An 18774-nucleotide genomic window follows, 5' to 3' on the forward strand; every position below is an offset into this window, starting at 1 on the left:
TTTTCATAGCTCACTGTGCAAAGCTGTTTCCATAGCTCTCACTCACTTCTATGGGAGTTACGAAAACAGTGTAGCACAGCCTACTCGGCTGTTTTTTGCAACTACAACCACCTTTGGCTGCTGCATGCGACAGGAATTGCAATCTCAGACATGAATGACTGAGATGGGAATACCTCTTTAATGATTTTATCCTTAACAAGTTGTATTAGTGTGTGGCAAGGTGTATCTTTCCCTTTAATTATTTCCTACCTTTTTAATGTAGTGATATTCCTTGTAATTTGGTGAGTTAGTGAGCATGTGAGGGCCCCTATTGGTCTACAGTTACCAGGATTGGTGCCTCTGGTACCAGGCCGCATTCCTAAAGATTGAGGTAACTGTACATGCGTACTGCACACTGAAAACCTTTAGGAGGGGCAGGAAGCTAAAAAGTATAAACTTCTATGTATGTAGCAAAAGAGCTCATCTCCAATGAGGACATCATCGGGGTAATATGTGTCTTGCTATTACCACCTCTCTTTGTATTCATATAGGCCTCGGCCAGATGCCATGTTGGGAACTGGTCGATGGGGAGCTTGCACATTTGTTCATGGCCCAAGTGACTGTTACTTTACTCTATGTTAATATAATGTAAAAATATATATATATATATATATTGTAGGAAGACGCAGGGGTCCGTCATTGACGGAAGGTACGTGTCACCAAAGTTCCTGGCCTCGGTGAGATAAGAACCAGTAATTTTGTGTGTCAGCGGCAGCAAGTGCTGGCTGACACTGTTGTACTTAGTATGGCTGTAAAGCTAATCCAGACTGGTTCTTATTGGGACTGAGCAGCCAAAGAGCAGGGTGGGTGGCTGTTCCCCATGTCCAGGCCAGGTTTTGGGCTGGGGTTTAAAAACCCAACTAGCAGCTCAGCTGGGTGTGGTGTGATTCTCCAAGTGATACTGAAGCTGTGGAATTTCTGTGTTTTGGGAGCTGAGGAGACCCGCCATGCTGCCAGGCTGAGAGCCTCATGAGAGCAGCCTGCTGTGGACCTGCCAGGCGATTTGTGGAATTTTGCTGTGTGAATTAACACCAAGACCCTGTAAAGTGTTGTTTTTCCTTTTCTGCTTGTTTTGGTGTTAATAAACGCTGAACTTTTGTTTTTTAACTGTGGTCTCACCTCTGTATTGTCCGCTTACCCTGCCTACCAGAGCAAATCCCTACAATATATATAATATATTTTATCATAGTTTAGGAAGCTATTTATACACCTAAGCCTTGTCAAGCCTATCTTATTCCCAGATCTCAGAATTCACGGGTAGTAAAACAGTCACGTTGTAAATGTGTAACTGTAAAGTGTACCTATTGTTTTAATTTTTTCCATAAATCAATTGTGTATGCAAAAATAATAGATTCTGTAATATACCTTATGCTTCTTTCTCCATTTATCTGATACATATCAACTTCCTATACCAGACTATCACATTATCACAGTCTATTCACATGTAACTGTTTTGAATTTCTGCACCCACTGCATAACAGCCCAGCTATCACTTCTTATGTCTTATGAGGGATCAGGTGATTGGGTATTTTTGATGACAAGAATATCCTGATCTACGGCAATATTCTTGCCATCAAAACTAGCAGAAACCGGACACAACCCATTATGAACCTATGGGAGGAGTAAGGATCCAATTAAAAAATTCGAACCTCAATCTCATTTTTTCTATATCTTTCTTGCTTTTCATCTCAACTTACCTACGTAGATTAACAACAAGAATGACAAGGGCATATGGAGTAATAAAAACATGATGAGTGACATAATACTCTAGATGTCCGGCAAAGTCCCAGAATAAAAATGTAACGTCTTGAATGTGAAATTCACTAATCTCTATTCCTACAGTTCTTTCCTTCAGAGATACAGGAACAGTGTGACCTTGTGTGAGGCTCCGGCTTACTGTGGTCTTCCCAGCCATACTTGCACCTATAAAAATAACTTTCACCCTCTTCTCCTCCTTGGCTTGGGTCTCTTGTAGTTGAAGGAAGTAACTGCGGATCTGTTTGAGGCCACCCACACATACTTCATCAGGTGGTTCTCTCAGATGGTTGCAGGAAACCTTGAACTTTTTCAAGGATAGACCAAGGAAGAGCTCAGCAGGCAGTTTTCGTAGTTTATTGTTCTCCAGATAGACTTCTTTCAAACTTTTTATTTCTAAGATACATTCAGGAAAGTCAGTAAATAGATTGTGGGATATGTTTAGGTACTGTAGTTTGGAACAACTACCCAAGTCCATTGGTAACTTTGAAAGACGGTTGTTATTTAATTTTAGATGTTTAAGATCCTTTAGGTTGGGAAATATACCAGTGGGAATGGTCTGTATTTTATTTTGGTTTAGCTCCAACTTTTCTAAATGGATCAAACTCTGGATTTCCATGGGGAAATCAGTTAGCTCATTTTTGGAGAGGATTAAAATCTTGAGCTCCTGAAGATGGCATATTCCAGAGACACCTTTAAGTTTGTTCCTGTCAAGATTAAGGGTCTGAATTTTGGTGTCCACCAAAATGTCTGATGGAATGACCTTCAATCTCCTGAGAGACAAGTCTATTTGCTTTAGATGCAGCATTTCTTTGCCTGTTTGGGAACATGGAAGACAGGGTTATTTGATTTAAGAGAAGGTTCTTTATCACATGGATCATATGAGTGCTTTGATCTGTAAACCCTTCTGGACATATACAGTGTATGTTCGGTCTTTAAAGATGGTACCCACTTAGGAGCTGAGCAGGTGCCATAGCCACTGAGTGCCTGCTGCTGTTTTACACATCAGACACCCAGAGGTTACGACGATTACGCCGATAATAGACTTTTAACCCCTTAGATGCAATAGTCAATTGCAATCTTATCCTGGGAACGCTGCTCTACACGAGACCGAACAGTTCAAATTCAAATCGCCCCTTTCCTCACTTAAAAATAAATAAACAATAAATATTATTGACATCATTACATCCATGTAATTAAAAGTATTTATGCTGTAGTACGAATGGTGTACCGAAAAAAAAATCTAAATATCAGATTTAACATTTTTTGGTTGCTGCTCCTCCCAGAAAAAATCTAATAAGTGATCAAATTTCATACACCCCAAAATGGTATTATTAAAAACTAAAGATTGTCCCACAAAAAATTAGCCCTTACACAGCTCTGTAAACATAGATATACAAAAGTTATTGTGGGTCAGAATATAGCATGCAAAGAAAATTGATTAATTTTATTAGAAAGTATTACGGTAAAACAAAAGAAAAAATGTGGTATTGCTGTGATCATACTGACCCGCAAAATGAAGTTAACACTTTAACCGCATAGGGACTGCAGTAAAAATCAAGCCCATAAAACAATGGCAAATTGTCACGGCTGAGGATGGGGGAAACCCTCAGCCGTGCGATGCCAGATGATGTCATAGCTGCTTGGCCAGGACAACAGGATTAGGGAGCAGGTCACCTCCTCAAGCATCCCTAACCTGACTCTAACTCCTACCTGCATGGGCCGACCTTTAAGGTAGGAGGACCCATGCGCAGGAACCTCGGAGCCCTGACTTACCCTCCGCAGATCCCTGAGCTAGGAGCTGGGTAAGATGACCTACTCCTCCTAGGCACGGAGGAGCAGGAGTCTCAATGGTCAAGCAGCTGGGAAAAGGGGAACACAAACAGCTTTACGGGTATGGCAGGCGAACTAGAAGTTCCACCAACCTGCCACAGCCTTGCTGACTGGATCTCTGTGCAAACAGGAATCCAGAACCGTAAACTGCACAAAGTCACAAGGAAGGTCCCAACAGAATATCGCATATGACATCATACACAAGAAGACATAAACATAACGACAATATCTTTATGACCACAGGGGTGGCTCTCACTGGCAGGTAGAATAGACAAGAGGCTGCTCCAGCCAAGCATGACTGAAGCAACCCTCAGACCTGAAGTAACAGTGAGGCTTTATAGGCCAAGAAGCCACACCCCACAGTCGGACACACCCAGTGACACACACTGACTGGGAAGGGAGTTAACCCTTCCAGCACCAGTGAAGGGAAACCCATATTAAAAGGGAAAAGTGTCCAACAGTAGCAACACACTGTGGTTGTTGCCGCTGGCAACAACATGGGTGGCAACCGTGTCCTGGGAGATAGCCCGGAGGCCGGGACACTGCCACCACATGTACAGACAGCCAGACGTTGCCACGGGCAACCACAGTGCAGGAAAAGTGTCAGTGCACACAACACACTACACAGAGTGCACACAGACATACCACACAGTGAACACAAAACACACACACACCTAACATAGAGGTTGCTAGGTGCAACCGCATGCACAGCAGGAAGGCTGCCACATACATAGCGTTGTCAGCGGCAACCACAGGTGAGGCAAATACCACTGCCCTCACCTGTGATTGACAACAAAACCAAACCGCTGACAATCGCATGCGGTTGAAGAGTCACGGTCATAGCCATGGCCGTGACACAAATGATGCCATTAGAAAGTACAATTTGTCCAAAGACAAGCCTGGCTATATGAACAGAAAAATAAAAAAAAGTTATGGCTTCGGGAAGGCAGGGAGTAAAAAACAAAAAGGAAATAACGGAAAATCGCTGGGTTAGGGGTTAAATGAATGCAATAATTATAAAAAACTTTTCTTATTAGTTTAATCAGGTCCCCCTTGTCTAATACATTTTGCATAGAAATCATTCATTATGAAATATGTGCATTAAGTTAGCAAATATTGTATAATGTCATTGTAACAACTTCTACGCAGAGGCATGAACCACCGTGCTCAGAACCTACCCAAATTTCATAAACATTAGAAAGAACATCATTATTACTATGTATTCAAATGGTACCGTCATCTTGTGTTGCCTGAAGTATGTATTGAAATAGTTAGTGTCAGATGTCATAAAAAAATAAATTTGGTAAAAAACATATAGTCATCAAACCAGTCCTCAAGACTATAAGGATGACAAAGAAAAGAAGATCATGGGCAAAGTGTTGAGGGACAAAATGTAAGCAGGAAAATGGTAGAGAACTTTTCCTTGCTTTCTATGTGTAAATTGTCATACGTTTATAAATTCTCAACTTACTTTCAACTATACAAGAAATTCCGAACTTATCACATCTATTATTTAAAAGTAACAAAAGGGAAGAAGGAAGGAGTGGACCACCAGACTATGGACTGACTGACCGCAAGGTTTATACTAGTCTGTGGACTGACTAACTATAGAATTTACTCTAGACTGTGGACTGACTGTAGCGTTTACACTAGACTATGCACTTACCATAGCATTTACTCCAGAATATGGACTGACAGACCACAGCATTTACACTATGTTATGGACTGATTGAACACAGCTATATGCTAGATTATGGACTGTCTGACAACATTTACACCAGACTATGGACTGACTGACAGCAGTGTTTACACCAGACTATGGACTGACTGACTACAGCGTTTAAACCAGACTATTGACTAAATGACAACAGTGTTTACACCAGACTATGGACTGACTGACAGCAGTGTTTACACCAGACTATTGATAGACTGACAGCAATGTTTACACCAGACTATGGACTGACTGACAGCAGTGTTTACACCAGACTATGGACTGACTGCCTGCAGTGTTTACACCAGACTATGGACTGACTGCCTGCAGTGTTTACACCAGACTATGGACTGACTGACAGCAGTGTTTACACCAGACTATTGATAGACTGACAGCAATGTTTACACCAGACTATGGACTGACTGACTGCAGTGTTTACACCAGACTATGGACTGACTGCCTGCAGTGTTTACACCAGACTATGGACTGACTGACAGCAGTGTTTACACCAGACTATTGATAGACTGACAGCAATGTTTACACCAGACTATGGACTGACTGACTGCAGTGTTTACACCAGACTATGGACTGACTGACTGCAGTGTTTACACCAGACTATGGACTGACTGACAGCAGTGTTTACACCAGACTATTGATAGACTGACAGCAATGTTTACACCAGACTATGGACTGACTGACTGCAGTGTTTACACCAGACTATTGATAGACTGACAGCAGTGTTTACACCAGACTATGGACTGACTGACCGCAGTGTTTACACTAGACTATGGTCTGACCGACCGCAGTGTTTACACCAGACTATGGACTGACAGCAGTGTTTACACCAGACTATGGACTGACTGACAGCAGTGTTTACACTAGACTATGGACTGACTGACAGCAGTGTTTACACTAGACTATGGACTGACTGACAGCAGTGTTTACACTAGACTATGGACTGACTCACAGCAGTGTTTACACAAGACTATGGACTGACTGCAATGTTTACACTAGACTATGGACTGACTGACAGCAATATTTACACCAGACTATGGACTGACAGCAATGTTTACACTAGACTATGGACTGACTGCAGCGTTTACACTACATTGGCTGCAGAGGCACATGTGACCCTGTCTGCATGGATGTTGACAAATGTTGGTTGTTAAGGAGATCTGGCTGCAACATGTCACCCCATTAATCACTCCGGCTAGTTTGGATGATCTGGTCGGCTAGTTTGGATGTCTCCTTTTTTGCTTACAGACTGGAGTAGATGAGCTACTGATGTTTAATATTGATGAACTATCCTCAGGATGGTTCATCAATATCAGACTGATTGGGGGTCCAGTGCCAAGGACCCCTGCCAAGCAGCTGATTCAGGAGGCAGCAGCACTCCAGTGAGTTCCACAGCCCCCACGCAGCTTGATAAGCACAGCACTATCCATTGGACAGTGGCTATGCTTGGTATTGCAGGTCAGTTGCATTCACTAATGCGACTGAGAGTGCTGGCCCCCAGGGAAAGACCTTTTAGATGTCATGCTCGCAATTGACCATGGCATCTAAGGGATTAAGCATCTGTGATCGGCGTTATCGCCAATCACTGCCTCTGCCTCCAAGTGACTACTGTGTAAAACAGCAGGTACCTGGTGGCTACTGCAACTTCTTAGCTCCTAAGCTGCATTCTCTGTGTGATACCAATTCTGAAGCATCTATTCTTATGACTCTGTGATCTGCCATTGCTGTATTATTCCTGCTAGTAGCTTACAAATAAATTGCCAGCAGTCTGCAGTAAAGGTACTGCTGGGCGTTACTAGTAGCGGGTGTGTCTGACTCTGTCCAAACAGTGCTGCTCTTCTCAGACTGTTAAGACCCATCTGTACCTTTACGGCAAGCTGTTGACATACCATTTATATATTTCTAGTAGAAATAACAGAGGAGTGGCACAACATAGAGTTATAGAAGTATAGAAGCTGCAGAATTGTTATTACAAGGGGGATGTCAGGAGAGGTGACAGGTCCTCTTTAAAGTCCCAACTTTTGATGTACATGTGAAGGGGTTAATTCTGTATAACTTACGTGCCTGTCTAACCGTGGGTTATAGTCTATATCATATAATCTCCACTATTATGTTGCTACTATCATATTTATAATGGATGCGTATTGTCTTTTACTGTAAATATGGTAAAATGCGTCTCTGCAAGCTACATGTTGGCATCGGCCCTCTAAGCCGAAGGGAGGGGCTATTATTTAGACATGGTTCTCCAGAGGTTTTCTTCCCCCAAGGGCTGAAGGGTGACTCTGTGTGAGTCAGTGGTTTGCCATTTTCAGTGCCTCTTTCATAGGTATAAGCCTAATTTCCTCTTTATAGATTTACATGGGAGGCAGTGAAAGAATTTGTGTCAGCATATGTGTCATCGGTGAGTCTTATAGTCATGTGATATGAAAGCTTTGTCCGCACCCAAAGAAATTGTTTTGTGCATTTGCTTCCCAATCTTTAGTTTGGGTTATTTTGCTGGGAGTCATGATCCATCACAAATAGGCTTGAGCGAATCGAGCTTTGGATCATAGATCCCAAGTTGATTCGTTAAAAAACTTTGTAATGCTCTTTCCGTACAGCATTAAAATGTATGGCCTCCGTGTATCAAAACTTCGTCTCGGCCAAAGTTGGGCGAGACTTCGGTGAATGATTTTTGTATTCCAATCTGCGTATTTAAAAACATTTTAAAATAGGACACTGAAGTGGGCTTTGGTACTGGCTGGTACCTCGGTACCAAAGATGATTTTGGATTCCGATTTTTTAATGTTTTTAATTATGCAGATAGAAATACCAAAGTCTCACGCAACTTCGGCTGAGACGAAGTTTTGCTACACGGAGCCCATATATTTTAATGCTGTATGGAAATGGTATTACAAACAAAGTTTTTTAACAAATCGACTTAGGATCTATGATCGGAAGCTAGATTCGCTCAAGACTACTCACAAATATCAAAATGGTGTTGTGATGATAGAGGTATCCAGATATTAAAATTATTTTTAGGAGTAGGCAAGCACTTCATAGAGACCAGAGTCTCCTATCATAAAACCTGAAGATAGCATGATGGCCATACACTAACCTTTCACAGACCAGAACCATTAGCGAGGTGAGCAAAAAGCTAGCGTCCTTTCCAGCCGAGGTCACACATGAGACCCCTATCTTGCGATATACATCAAAGAAATACATGGCCACATGCTTCCTCCTTCACACCAGCGTCTATGCTGGATCCGTTATGAACGGATCCGGTTGTATTATCTTTAAAATGGCCAAGACGGATCCATCATGAACACCATTGAAAGTCAACGGGGGACAGATCCGTTTTCTATTGTGTCCGAGAAAACGGATCCGTCCCCATTGACTTATATTGTGTGTCAGGATGGATCCGTCTTGCTCCGCACCACATCGCAGACAGAAAAAAGCTGCTTGCAGCGTTATTCTGTCTGCAATGGGGATACAACCAAATGGAACGGAATGCATTCTGGTGCATTCCGTTTCGTTCAGTTCAGTTTTGTCCCCATTGACAATAAATGGGGACAAAACGGAAGTGTTTTCCCCCGCTATTGAGATTAAATTACGGATCTCAATAGCGGAAAGGGAAAGCCTCAGGCCATATATATGAGTCTACAGTATCAAAATGAAATCGATTCCAGCTCAGTAACAGGTAGAAATTAGATAACTCAAGCTATCCTGCCATTACCTCCTCCATCTTTGGTACGCTAGTGTGTGGGACATTAGGATGGAGTGGATGGAGGTAATATGAAGTTTCTAGGCTAAATGCCCAAAAAAGATATTTTAATACAAAGATTTTGAGGCAGACCTGATGAGCAGAGGTCGTAAATACTGTCATAAAAGGAAATTACAATACTCACTGGTCTCCTCTTATATCACAGGCTGGGGAGGGGTGTAGGGGTTTGTGGGGAAACCTACAGACCCTTTTTTAACACATGCAATATTTGCACTATATGTACAATACAGACCAAAAGTTTGGACACACCTTCTCATTCAAAGAGTTTTCTTTATTTTCATGACTATGAAAATTGTAGATTCACACTGAAGGCATCAAAACTATGAATTAACACATGTGGAATTATATACATAACAAAAAAGTGTGAAACAACTGAAAATATGTCATATTCTAGGTTCTTCAAAGTAGCCACCTTTTGCTTTGATTACTGCTTTGCACACTCTTGGCATTCTCTTGATGAGCTTCAAGAGGTAGTCACCTGAAATGGTTTTCACTTCAAAGGTGTGCCCTGTCAGGTTTAATAAGTGGGATTTCTTGCCTTATAAATGGGGTTGGGACCATCAGTTGTGTTGTGGAGAAGTCAGGTGGATACACAGCTGATAGTCCTACTGAATAGACTGTTAGAATTTGTATTATGGCAAGAAAAAAGCAGCTAAGTAAAGAAAAACGAGTGGCCATCATTACTTTAAGAAATGAAGGTCAGTCAGTCCGAAAAATTGGGAAAACTTTGAAAGTGTCCCCAAGTGCAGTCACAAAAACCATCAAGCGCTACAAAGAAACTGGCTCACATGCGGACCGCCCCAGGAAAGGAAGACCAAGAGTCACCTCTGCTGCGGAGGATAAGTTCATCCGAGTTACCAGCCTCAGAAATCGCAGGTTAACAGCAGCTCAGATTAGAGACCAGGTCAATGCCACACAGAGTTCTAGCAGCAGACACATCTCTAGAACACCTGTTAAGAGGAGACTGTGTGAATCAGGCCTTCATGGTATAATATCTGCTAGGAAACCACTGCTAAGGACAGGCAACAAGCAGAAGAGACTTGTTTGGGCTAAAGAACACAAGGAATGGACATTAGACCAGTGGAAATCTGTGCTTTGGTCTGATGAGTCCAAATTTGAGATCTTTGGTTCCAACCACCATGTCTTTGTGCGACGCAGAAAAGGTGAACGGATGGACTCTACACGCCTGGTTCCCACTGTGAAGCATGGAGGAGGAGGTGTGATGGCGTGGGGGTGCTTTGCTGGTGACACTGTTGGGGATTTATTCAAAATTGAAGGCATACTGAACCAGCATGGCTACCACAGCATCTTGCAGCGGCATGCGATTCCATCCGGTTTGCGTTTAGTTGGACCATCATTTATTTTTCAACAGGACAATGACCCCAAACACACCTCCAGGCTGTGTAAGGGCTATTTGACCATGAAGGAGAGTGATGGGGTGCTGCGCCAGATGAACTGGCCTCCACAGTCACCGGACCTGAACCCAATCGAGATGGTTTGGGGTGAGCTGGACCGCAGAGTGAAGGCAAAAGGGCCAACAAGTGCTAAGCATCTCTGGGAACTCCTTCAAGACTGTTAGAAGACCATTTCAGGTGAAGCTCATCAAGATAATGCCAAGAGTGTGCAAAGCAGTAATCAAAGCAAAAGGTGGCTACTTTGAAGAACCTAGAATATGACATATTTTCAGTCGTTTCACACTTTTTTGTTATGTATATAATTCCACATGTGTTAATTCATAGTTTTGATGCCTTCAGTGTGAATCTACAATTTTCATAGTCATGAAAATAAAGAAAACTCTTTGAATGAGAAGGTGTGTCCAAACTTTTGGTCTGTACTGTATATGTTTGTATATTTTATATGATAACCCCATTGTTTGTACGCACGTCTTTTTTTCATAATAAAACTTCACTTTAATAAGAGCCTTCTTGTGTTCTAACAATTCCATGACCTTAAAAGAAGCGTTGCCTAGATTGCTTTATTAACCTGTGAATGCCATTAGTTGTAGAGTGTACCTAGGTGGTATTTAATGCAAGGTGTCTCGTCAGCCTGATATGATGAGTGGTGGCAGCTAATATTGATTAATTTGTTTGGGCTTTTACTATTGATGACCTATCCTCAGGATAGGTCATCAACATCAGATCGGCAGGCGTCCGACACCCGGCACCCCCGCCGATCGGCTGTATGAGGTGACGGTGCATGCAGTAGATAGGAAGAGAGATAGCACATGCACACTGCACATGCTGTCTCCTCATACAGCTGATCGGCGGGGGTGCCGGGTGTCAGACCCCCGCCTATCTGATATTGATGACCTATCCTGAGATAGGTCATCAATAGTAAAAGTCTGGACAACCCCTTTAAAGTGGGCAAAGAGTTCACCAGCCACAGCATTACTGGAGTACACAGACGAGTCGTATCTCTGAGACGGACTGCAGTACCCCAGAGCAACGGGGTATCTGCAAATTATTCATTGTTATGTAATCTAATATTGTGTCATGCTATGTATTGCACCCAGTATAACCATGTATGGATGGCACAGTCAGGGGTTAACAGCCAAGGCTCAGTCCTTGTAGGAGATTAGGTGTGGACCGCAGTGAGGGACACTGTTAAGACACTCTTCACACCTGGACATGGCCAGTCATATCTCTAAAACTCTGCATCTCTCAGTAGACATTACAGCCACCATTGCAAGACTACGATTGCCCACTCTTATAACCAGGCTGGGGTAACAGGCTGGCCTCCGCAAGCAGGAGAGCCGACCAATTGGGGATCATGCCGACACGTCCGGCATAGTGACATCAGGAGACACCTGACACCAGCTGCATTATGTGACCGGTAGCTCAGCCTATTTTAAACAGGCAACTGCTGCCCACAGTTACCTGTGATTGTTTTTTATTTTGAGAAGATCCACACTACCCTTTCTATACCGCTCTGGACCTTTTGGATTTTGGACCTGGCTTCGGATTCTGACACTGACCCTTTTCCTAACGATTTGGACCCTGATGTGACTTCTTAGTATTGACCCCTGGCTTAGTATTGTTTCTGATTTTTATTCTCTAAATGTTGTCCTGTCTGTCTCTCCTGGTATTGACTTTGATGTAGTTTGGTTAGTGATTTGTGTCTTCTGATTCTGTGCATTGTTTGCCTGTTATCGGTTTCTGCTTCGACTTTACTCAGCTTTGGCCGATCTTTCACTAGTTTATTATTTTATCCCCTTTGTACCTTCCCATATAGGCCTCAGCATTTAATTAAGAAGGGACTGTCGACCAGTTGTGGGTCATCAACTAGGAACGAATTGTGCAAGTCTCCAAAGCATTTGTACCACATAAAATGTTAGTATATATGCAGTGGCCGGGATTGAGGTGGCCCTAACGCTACGCTGGGTCTCCCAGACACCGTCGAGGTGTCACCATGTGTTGCTGCTCTCCGGAAGGGATGGTAAGGCGTGTTGCACCCAATGAGAAAAGTCCAGAGAGTATGGGTCTGCAGTAGACCAGGGTACTTCTTTACTGGAGGAATTCAGGTACAAAACAATACAGCCGAGGCACTGGGCTGGCTTCTCCATTCTACTCCTTGGCAAAAGAAGGGTTTGATGCTGAGGAAAGGCCTGAGCTAGCTGTCCATCTTGCTCTTCAGAAGGCTGGTACCCTGGTCCAAGGCTGGTGATCCAGGGTCTGTGGCAGCATATCCCCGTCTTCTTTTGGTCACTCTGGCAGAGTCTCCTCCCTGGCAGAAGAAGGGTTTGATGCTGAGCAAAGGCCTGAGCTAGCTGTCACTCTCTCTCTCAGAAGGCTGGCATCCTGGTCAAGGGTCCACGGTCTGTAGGTCAGTCGTCCGGGTGGCTCCTTGAACACAGGGCTAGTGACCCATGGTCTGTGGCTCAGCGTCCCCATCTTAGCGTCTTCTTCTGATCACTCATGCAGACTGGCATGAGTCTCCCCTCCAAGCACTGGTCCCTAACTGCAGCACCCTAGGGGCACGGACTAGTCTCCTTATATACAGTTTTTGCTAGACTAGAACCTTCTAGTGGGGGTGGAGTGGAGAAACTCAGCACAGATACATTGTTTCAGCTCCTGTCTGGTACAGACTTACATTAGAGCTTCAATGATACTCAATGGCAATGACTAGAGATGAGTGATTAAAAAAAATATATTTGGAATGCATTTTATCCTAAAATGGCTCCTGCACGTGTGAGGACATGGAGAAAGAAACTCTGAGAAGGCGGGGTCACCACTAATGCCATGCATGCAGCCAATCAGCAGCCAGCCAGCCCTGTGATGTCGCAGCCCTATAAAATAGCATCAGCTTAGATTCTGCCATTTACCAGTGTACTTAGTGCAGGGAGAGACGTCTGCAGACGCTAGGGACAGTAATAGCAAAGACTTGATTGTGGTGAAAAATGATTTATAAGTGCAGGGAAAGGATAGGGAGGAATCATTCCACAGCATTTATGTAGAACAGGGTTCAGTAGGGGAGGTTACAGACTGGTTAATAGTAACAATTCTATTACACCTTGCTGCACTGACTGGGGATCCAATTTGCCATTATACAGCTCTGTCATTCCAGCAAACCGTTCCTGTTATTGGGGTGCAAGTGCTGTTTGATACAGCCGTTAACAGGGTTTTTTACAAGGAAATATATTTCCTATTTCTTATTTGCCCTTGTGCGATGCAGTTATATGTTGTAAAACTATTTTGCTGTGTATTATTGGAACCCAAAAAAATATATTTGCCGTTCAGCGGTGCAGTGATATATTCTAAAGCCCTGTCTGCCGTGTATTAGTGGCAAAAGAAAAATATATTCGCCGTTCAGCGTTGCACTTACAGTTGTGTTCAAAATAATAGCAGTCAGGCATCACTAACCTAATCAATCACTGTTTTTGGTAGAAATGATATTTCTACATGCCAAATAATTTACTAGCAGGTGTAGTAGAGTAAAAGAAACCCAACAGACCCAACAGTCATGACATGCGTGCTGCTGATTCTGTGTAATTCAATCACTTATTGAAAGGGGCATGTTCAAAATAATAGCAGTGTGAAGTTCAATTATTCATTCTTTGAAAAACAGGTGGCAATTATTGCCCTTATTTAAGGAAGGAAGGCAGCAAATGTTGTATATGCTGGTTACAGTGTATTTCTCTCTGAAATTCTGAGGAAAATGGGTTGTTCCAGACATTGTTCAGAAGAACAGTTTACCTTAATTAAAAAGTTGATTGGAGAGGGGAAAACATATAAAGAAGTGCAGAAAATGAAAGGCTGCTCAGCAAAAATTATCGCAAATGCTTTAAAATAGCAACCAAAACTTTAAAGACGTGGAAGAAAGCGAAAAACTACCATTCGAATGGATAGAAGAATAGCCAAAATGGCAAGGACTCAGCCAACAATCAGCTCCAAGAAGATCAAAGAAGGTCTAAAGTTACCTGTGAGTACTGTTACAATTAGAAGACACCTACAGTTGCAAGAAAAAGTATGTGAACCCTTTGGAATGATATGGATTTCTGCACAAATTGGTCATAAAATGTAATCTGATCTTCATCTAAGTCACATCAATAGACAATCACAGTCTGCTTAAACTAATAACACACAAAAGATTAAATGTTACCATGTTTTTATTGAACACACCATGTAAACATTCACAGCGCAGGTGGAAAAAGTATGTGAACCTCTAGACTAATGACATCTCCAAGAGCTAATTGGAGTGAGGTGTCCGCCAACTTGGGTCCAATCAATGAGATGAGATTGGAGGTGTTGGTTACAGCTGCCCTGCCCTATAAAAAACACACACCAGTTCTGGGTTTGCTTTTCACAAGAAGCATTGCCTGATGTGAATGATGCCTCGCACAAAAGAGCTCTCAGAAGACCTACGATTAAGAATTGTTGACTTGCATAAAGCTGGAAAGGGTTATAAAAGTATCTCCAAAAGCCTTGCTGTTCATCGGTCCACGGTAAGACAAATTGTCTATAAATGGAGAAAGTTCAGCACTGCTGCTACTCTCCCTAGGAATGGTCATCCTGTAAAGATGACTGCAAGAGCACAGCGCAGACTGCTCAATGAGGTGAAGAAGAATCCTAGAGTGTCAGCTAAAGACTTACAAAAGTCTCTGGCATATGCTAACATCCCTGTTAGCGAATCTACGATACGTAGAAAACTAAACAAGAATGGATTTCATGGTAGGATATCACAGAGGAAGCCACTGCTGTCCAAAAAAACATTGCTGCACGTTTACAGTTTGCACAAGAGCACCTGGATGTTCCACAGCAGTACTGGCAAAATATTCTGTGGACAGATGAAACCAAAGTTGAGTTGTTTGGAAGAAACACACAACACTATGTGTGGAGAGAAAGAGGCATAGCACACCAACATCAAAACCTCATCACAACTGTAAGTATGGTGGTGGGGGCTGTATGGTTTGGGGCTGCTTTGCTGCGTCAGGGCCTGGACAGATTGCTATCATCGAAGGAAAAAAGAATTCCCAAGTTTATCAAAACATTTTGCAGGAGAACTTAAGGCCATCTGTCCACCAGCTGAAGCTCAACAGAAGATCGGTGTTGCAACAGGACAACGACCCAAAGCATTGAAGTAAATCAACAACAGAATGGCCTAAACAGAATAAATACGCCTTCTGGAGTGGCCGAGTCAGAGTCCTGACCTCGACCTGACTAAGATGCTGTGGCATGACCTCAAGAAAGCGATTCACACCAGGCATCCAAAGAATATTGCTGAACTGAAACAGTTCTGTAAAGAGGAATGGTCAAGAATTACTCCTGACCGTTGTGCACGTCTGATCTGCAACTACAGGAAACGTTTGGTTGAAGTTATTGCTGCCAAAAGAGGTTCAACCAGGTATTAAATCCAAGGGTTCACATACTTTTTCCACCTGAACTGTGAATGTTTACATGGTGTGTTCAATAAAAACATGGTAACATTTAATTATGTGTGTGTTATTAGTTTAAGCAGACTGTGATTGTCTATTGTTGTGACTTAAATGAAGATCAGATCACATTTTATGACCAATTTGTGCAGCAATCCATAATATTCCAAAGGGTTCACATACTTTTTTTTGCAACTGTATATGTTCTGTTCCTGGGTTATACTTATCATCCTGGATTCCTCCGAAAAATAAAAAGAGGAGGAAGAATCCGCAACAGGTGGAAACATATGAGTGGCACTTGATTGTGTACGACTCTCATTCACCCCTGGTGCATGTTTGTCCTACTGGTTTCCCCCACAGATTACTGTTGATCTCTAGGGCTCCCAACAGCAGGACAATCCATGATCAGCTATTCCTCAATGGACCCTTCTGCTAAAAATAAATAAATAAAAGAATTGTGCAAAGCAGACAACCCCTTTCATGAATGAATTCTTGAGCTTTAAATTTCCGTAAAGCACATTTTAGAAGGAAGTTACTTCAAAGCGAAGCCCTCGATAGCTGCCCCTAGTACACAAATGAAATTCCCTTTAAACTTTTATAAATCAGTCATCACAATAGGCTTTACTAATTCAGATGATCTATCAGCACCACCAGCTAACTAGTACGTAGATTACTGAATTACTTACTTTTTGCTTCCATGGATTCATCTTTTAGGCGAGGCTCCATTTCTTACACATGAAGTTTCAGTTCCTTACAGATTCACTGCTTTTAACAGCTAACGACTTCTGTCATCATGCCAGCAAATGCTTAAGCAAGACTGTGAAATCCAGCTCTCACGGAGTTGCAGTATAATACATCCTATTACTTTAGGACTGGGAAAATCTGTAACATGCATGTATTTTACTTTCATGTATTAAATATAAGCCAGTGGAAGATAACTTGTGTATTTTTTTTTAATGTTGTAGTAATTTCTTTTAGTCCAAAAGTGATAACTTTTTTATTGCTCGCTCGTATCATTGGGCAACACAGGACAGTGGGTATAGCTTCTGCCACTAGGAGGTGACATTAAGCTATAAAAAAAAGTGTTAGCTCCTCCTGACAGCTATACCTCATCCTGTCTGGAGACAGCTGACCAGTGTCATAGGTGGCAGACCTCCCTGCTATGCAGGGCACCTTTTTCTGTCATTTTTTCATTATTTTTTCTTTCTTTTTAGGTGGAAAACAGGGTCACCTCGCCTCCCTGTTCACCCAGGGAGGATGAACGGGTCAATCCCCCTCACCGCTTTAACCTCCCCAAGAAGACAAAGTGGGACAGGGCAGCCCAGCTCCCCTGTCACCCACCAGCTATGGGGGTCACCTGTATCTCAGCAGTCCCTCACTCCACTCCAGCTTGCTACCACTTTGGTGCCAGCAGCTGAAGAGGTAACCCTGCTGTTACACTGAGGGAGTGCAAAGTGAACAGAATGAGTACCTTGGGCCTGGATGAGTAGACACCTCTACTCCCTCTTCCTTTACACTGGTTCCTCACTGGCTTACTCCTGTACCTCAGCCCTCTATTGATTACCCTGCAACCCCCCCTCTGTCCCCAGGGCCAGCTGCTGCTCTGTCGTGCCGGCGCTTCCCGGCCAGACCAGAAGTTCATTCCAGTTGGCCCCGCTAGTAACTCCAGTCCCCTGCTTCTACAGTCTTCTCTCGATCGGGTCATTCTAATCCTTCCAGTGCTACCCCAAACTTCCAGTTGGCCCCGCTAACAAATCAAACCTCCTGCCTTTTGCGTTTTCCTCCATTCGGGGCCTGCCACTTGGGCCTGTGTCTCCTGGCAGACTGGAAGTTACTCATGGTTGGCTTGCCTACAACTCAAGCCCCCGGCTTTTGCGACCTACTAGGCCACAGCCTTCAGGCCGTTACCAGCAGGTAGGATCTTCTTTTTTCCCACCACTATATGTTCCTCTGTGGGGTGGAGCTTCAGATTCCCAGGCTTCAGCAAGGGGCTGTTTCCTTCTTCCTCCTCTTGCTACATCCAAAGCACAAAGCCTCACCATTTTCTCTCCAGGGACATCAGGACCTGGGTACATCCTGCTTTTCTCCAACCTGCTCCCTGGTAGGACAGTATTTTTCTTTCCCTCCACACCATTCCTCTCTTTTCCCAGAACGAGCTAGTAGGTTCTTGCAGTCTTAACCACTCAGCCATGTCCGAACCTATAAGTGATTCAGCCTGTTCAGCATCCACCCCCACCCATTACGCCTGTATCAGGTGTGATCTCAAGTTCCTCCACGGTCAGCTGGACCCCTTCTGCTCTGCTTGCCGGGCTCCCAGACAATCTTCTCTGCCACCTGAGCATTTACCCTCCCACCTTGACCAAATGGAACTGGAATGCGCCCGGGTTTTGTCTTTAGCCATGGCTGAACTTTCTAAGGTCTGTCAGTCCAGGCTTCTCCTAATGTGCCGGCTGGTCAATCAAAGGCTTCTCATGCAGCTCACTCGGACCCCCTTGTCAGTTGACTAACCCAGGGGCAGACATTCAAACAAACAGACCAGAACAAGACATCATTACTCTTCAGTTTCCTCAGTTTCTCTGCCTCCGCCAGGGGCCTAACGAGGCATTTTCTCCTTTCAAGGCAAGATTCAGTCCTAGGGAGAACTATTAGATTCAGATTCGGATCTAGACTCAGAGCAATCCTCTAATATTGCGTCTTTGGTGGACAGCCTAGTCACTGCAATTCACAACACTTTTCAGATCCAGGATGACTCCCCCTCAACTAGCCACCAGAGTATCTCCTTTCTCTGAT

General features: G+C 43.4%; 1 protein-coding gene across 1 annotated transcript in view; it reads right to left on the reverse strand.

Moving 5' to 3' along the window:
- Window positions 1-16784, reverse strand: part of LOC122920515 (malignant fibrous histiocytoma-amplified sequence 1 homolog) — a 36588-nt gene extending 19804 nt beyond the window's left edge. The window contains exons 1-2 of the mRNA XM_044270083.1: window positions 16671-16784; window positions 1737-2610 (exon numbers count right to left, since the gene is read on the reverse strand). Of these exons, the coding sequence (XP_044126018.1) occupies window positions 1737-2610; window positions 16671-16710 (914 nt within the window). The 5' untranslated portion in view covers window positions 16711-16784. The remainder of the gene's footprint in view (window positions 1-1736; window positions 2611-16670) is intronic.
- Window positions 16785-18774: the final 1990 nt, after the last annotated feature.

This window comes from Bufo gargarizans, chromosome 10 (assembly GCF_014858855.1).
Source record: "Bufo gargarizans isolate SCDJY-AF-19 chromosome 10, ASM1485885v1, whole genome shotgun sequence".
NCBI classification, from domain to species: Eukaryota; Metazoa; Chordata; class Amphibia; order Anura; family Bufonidae; genus Bufo; species Bufo gargarizans.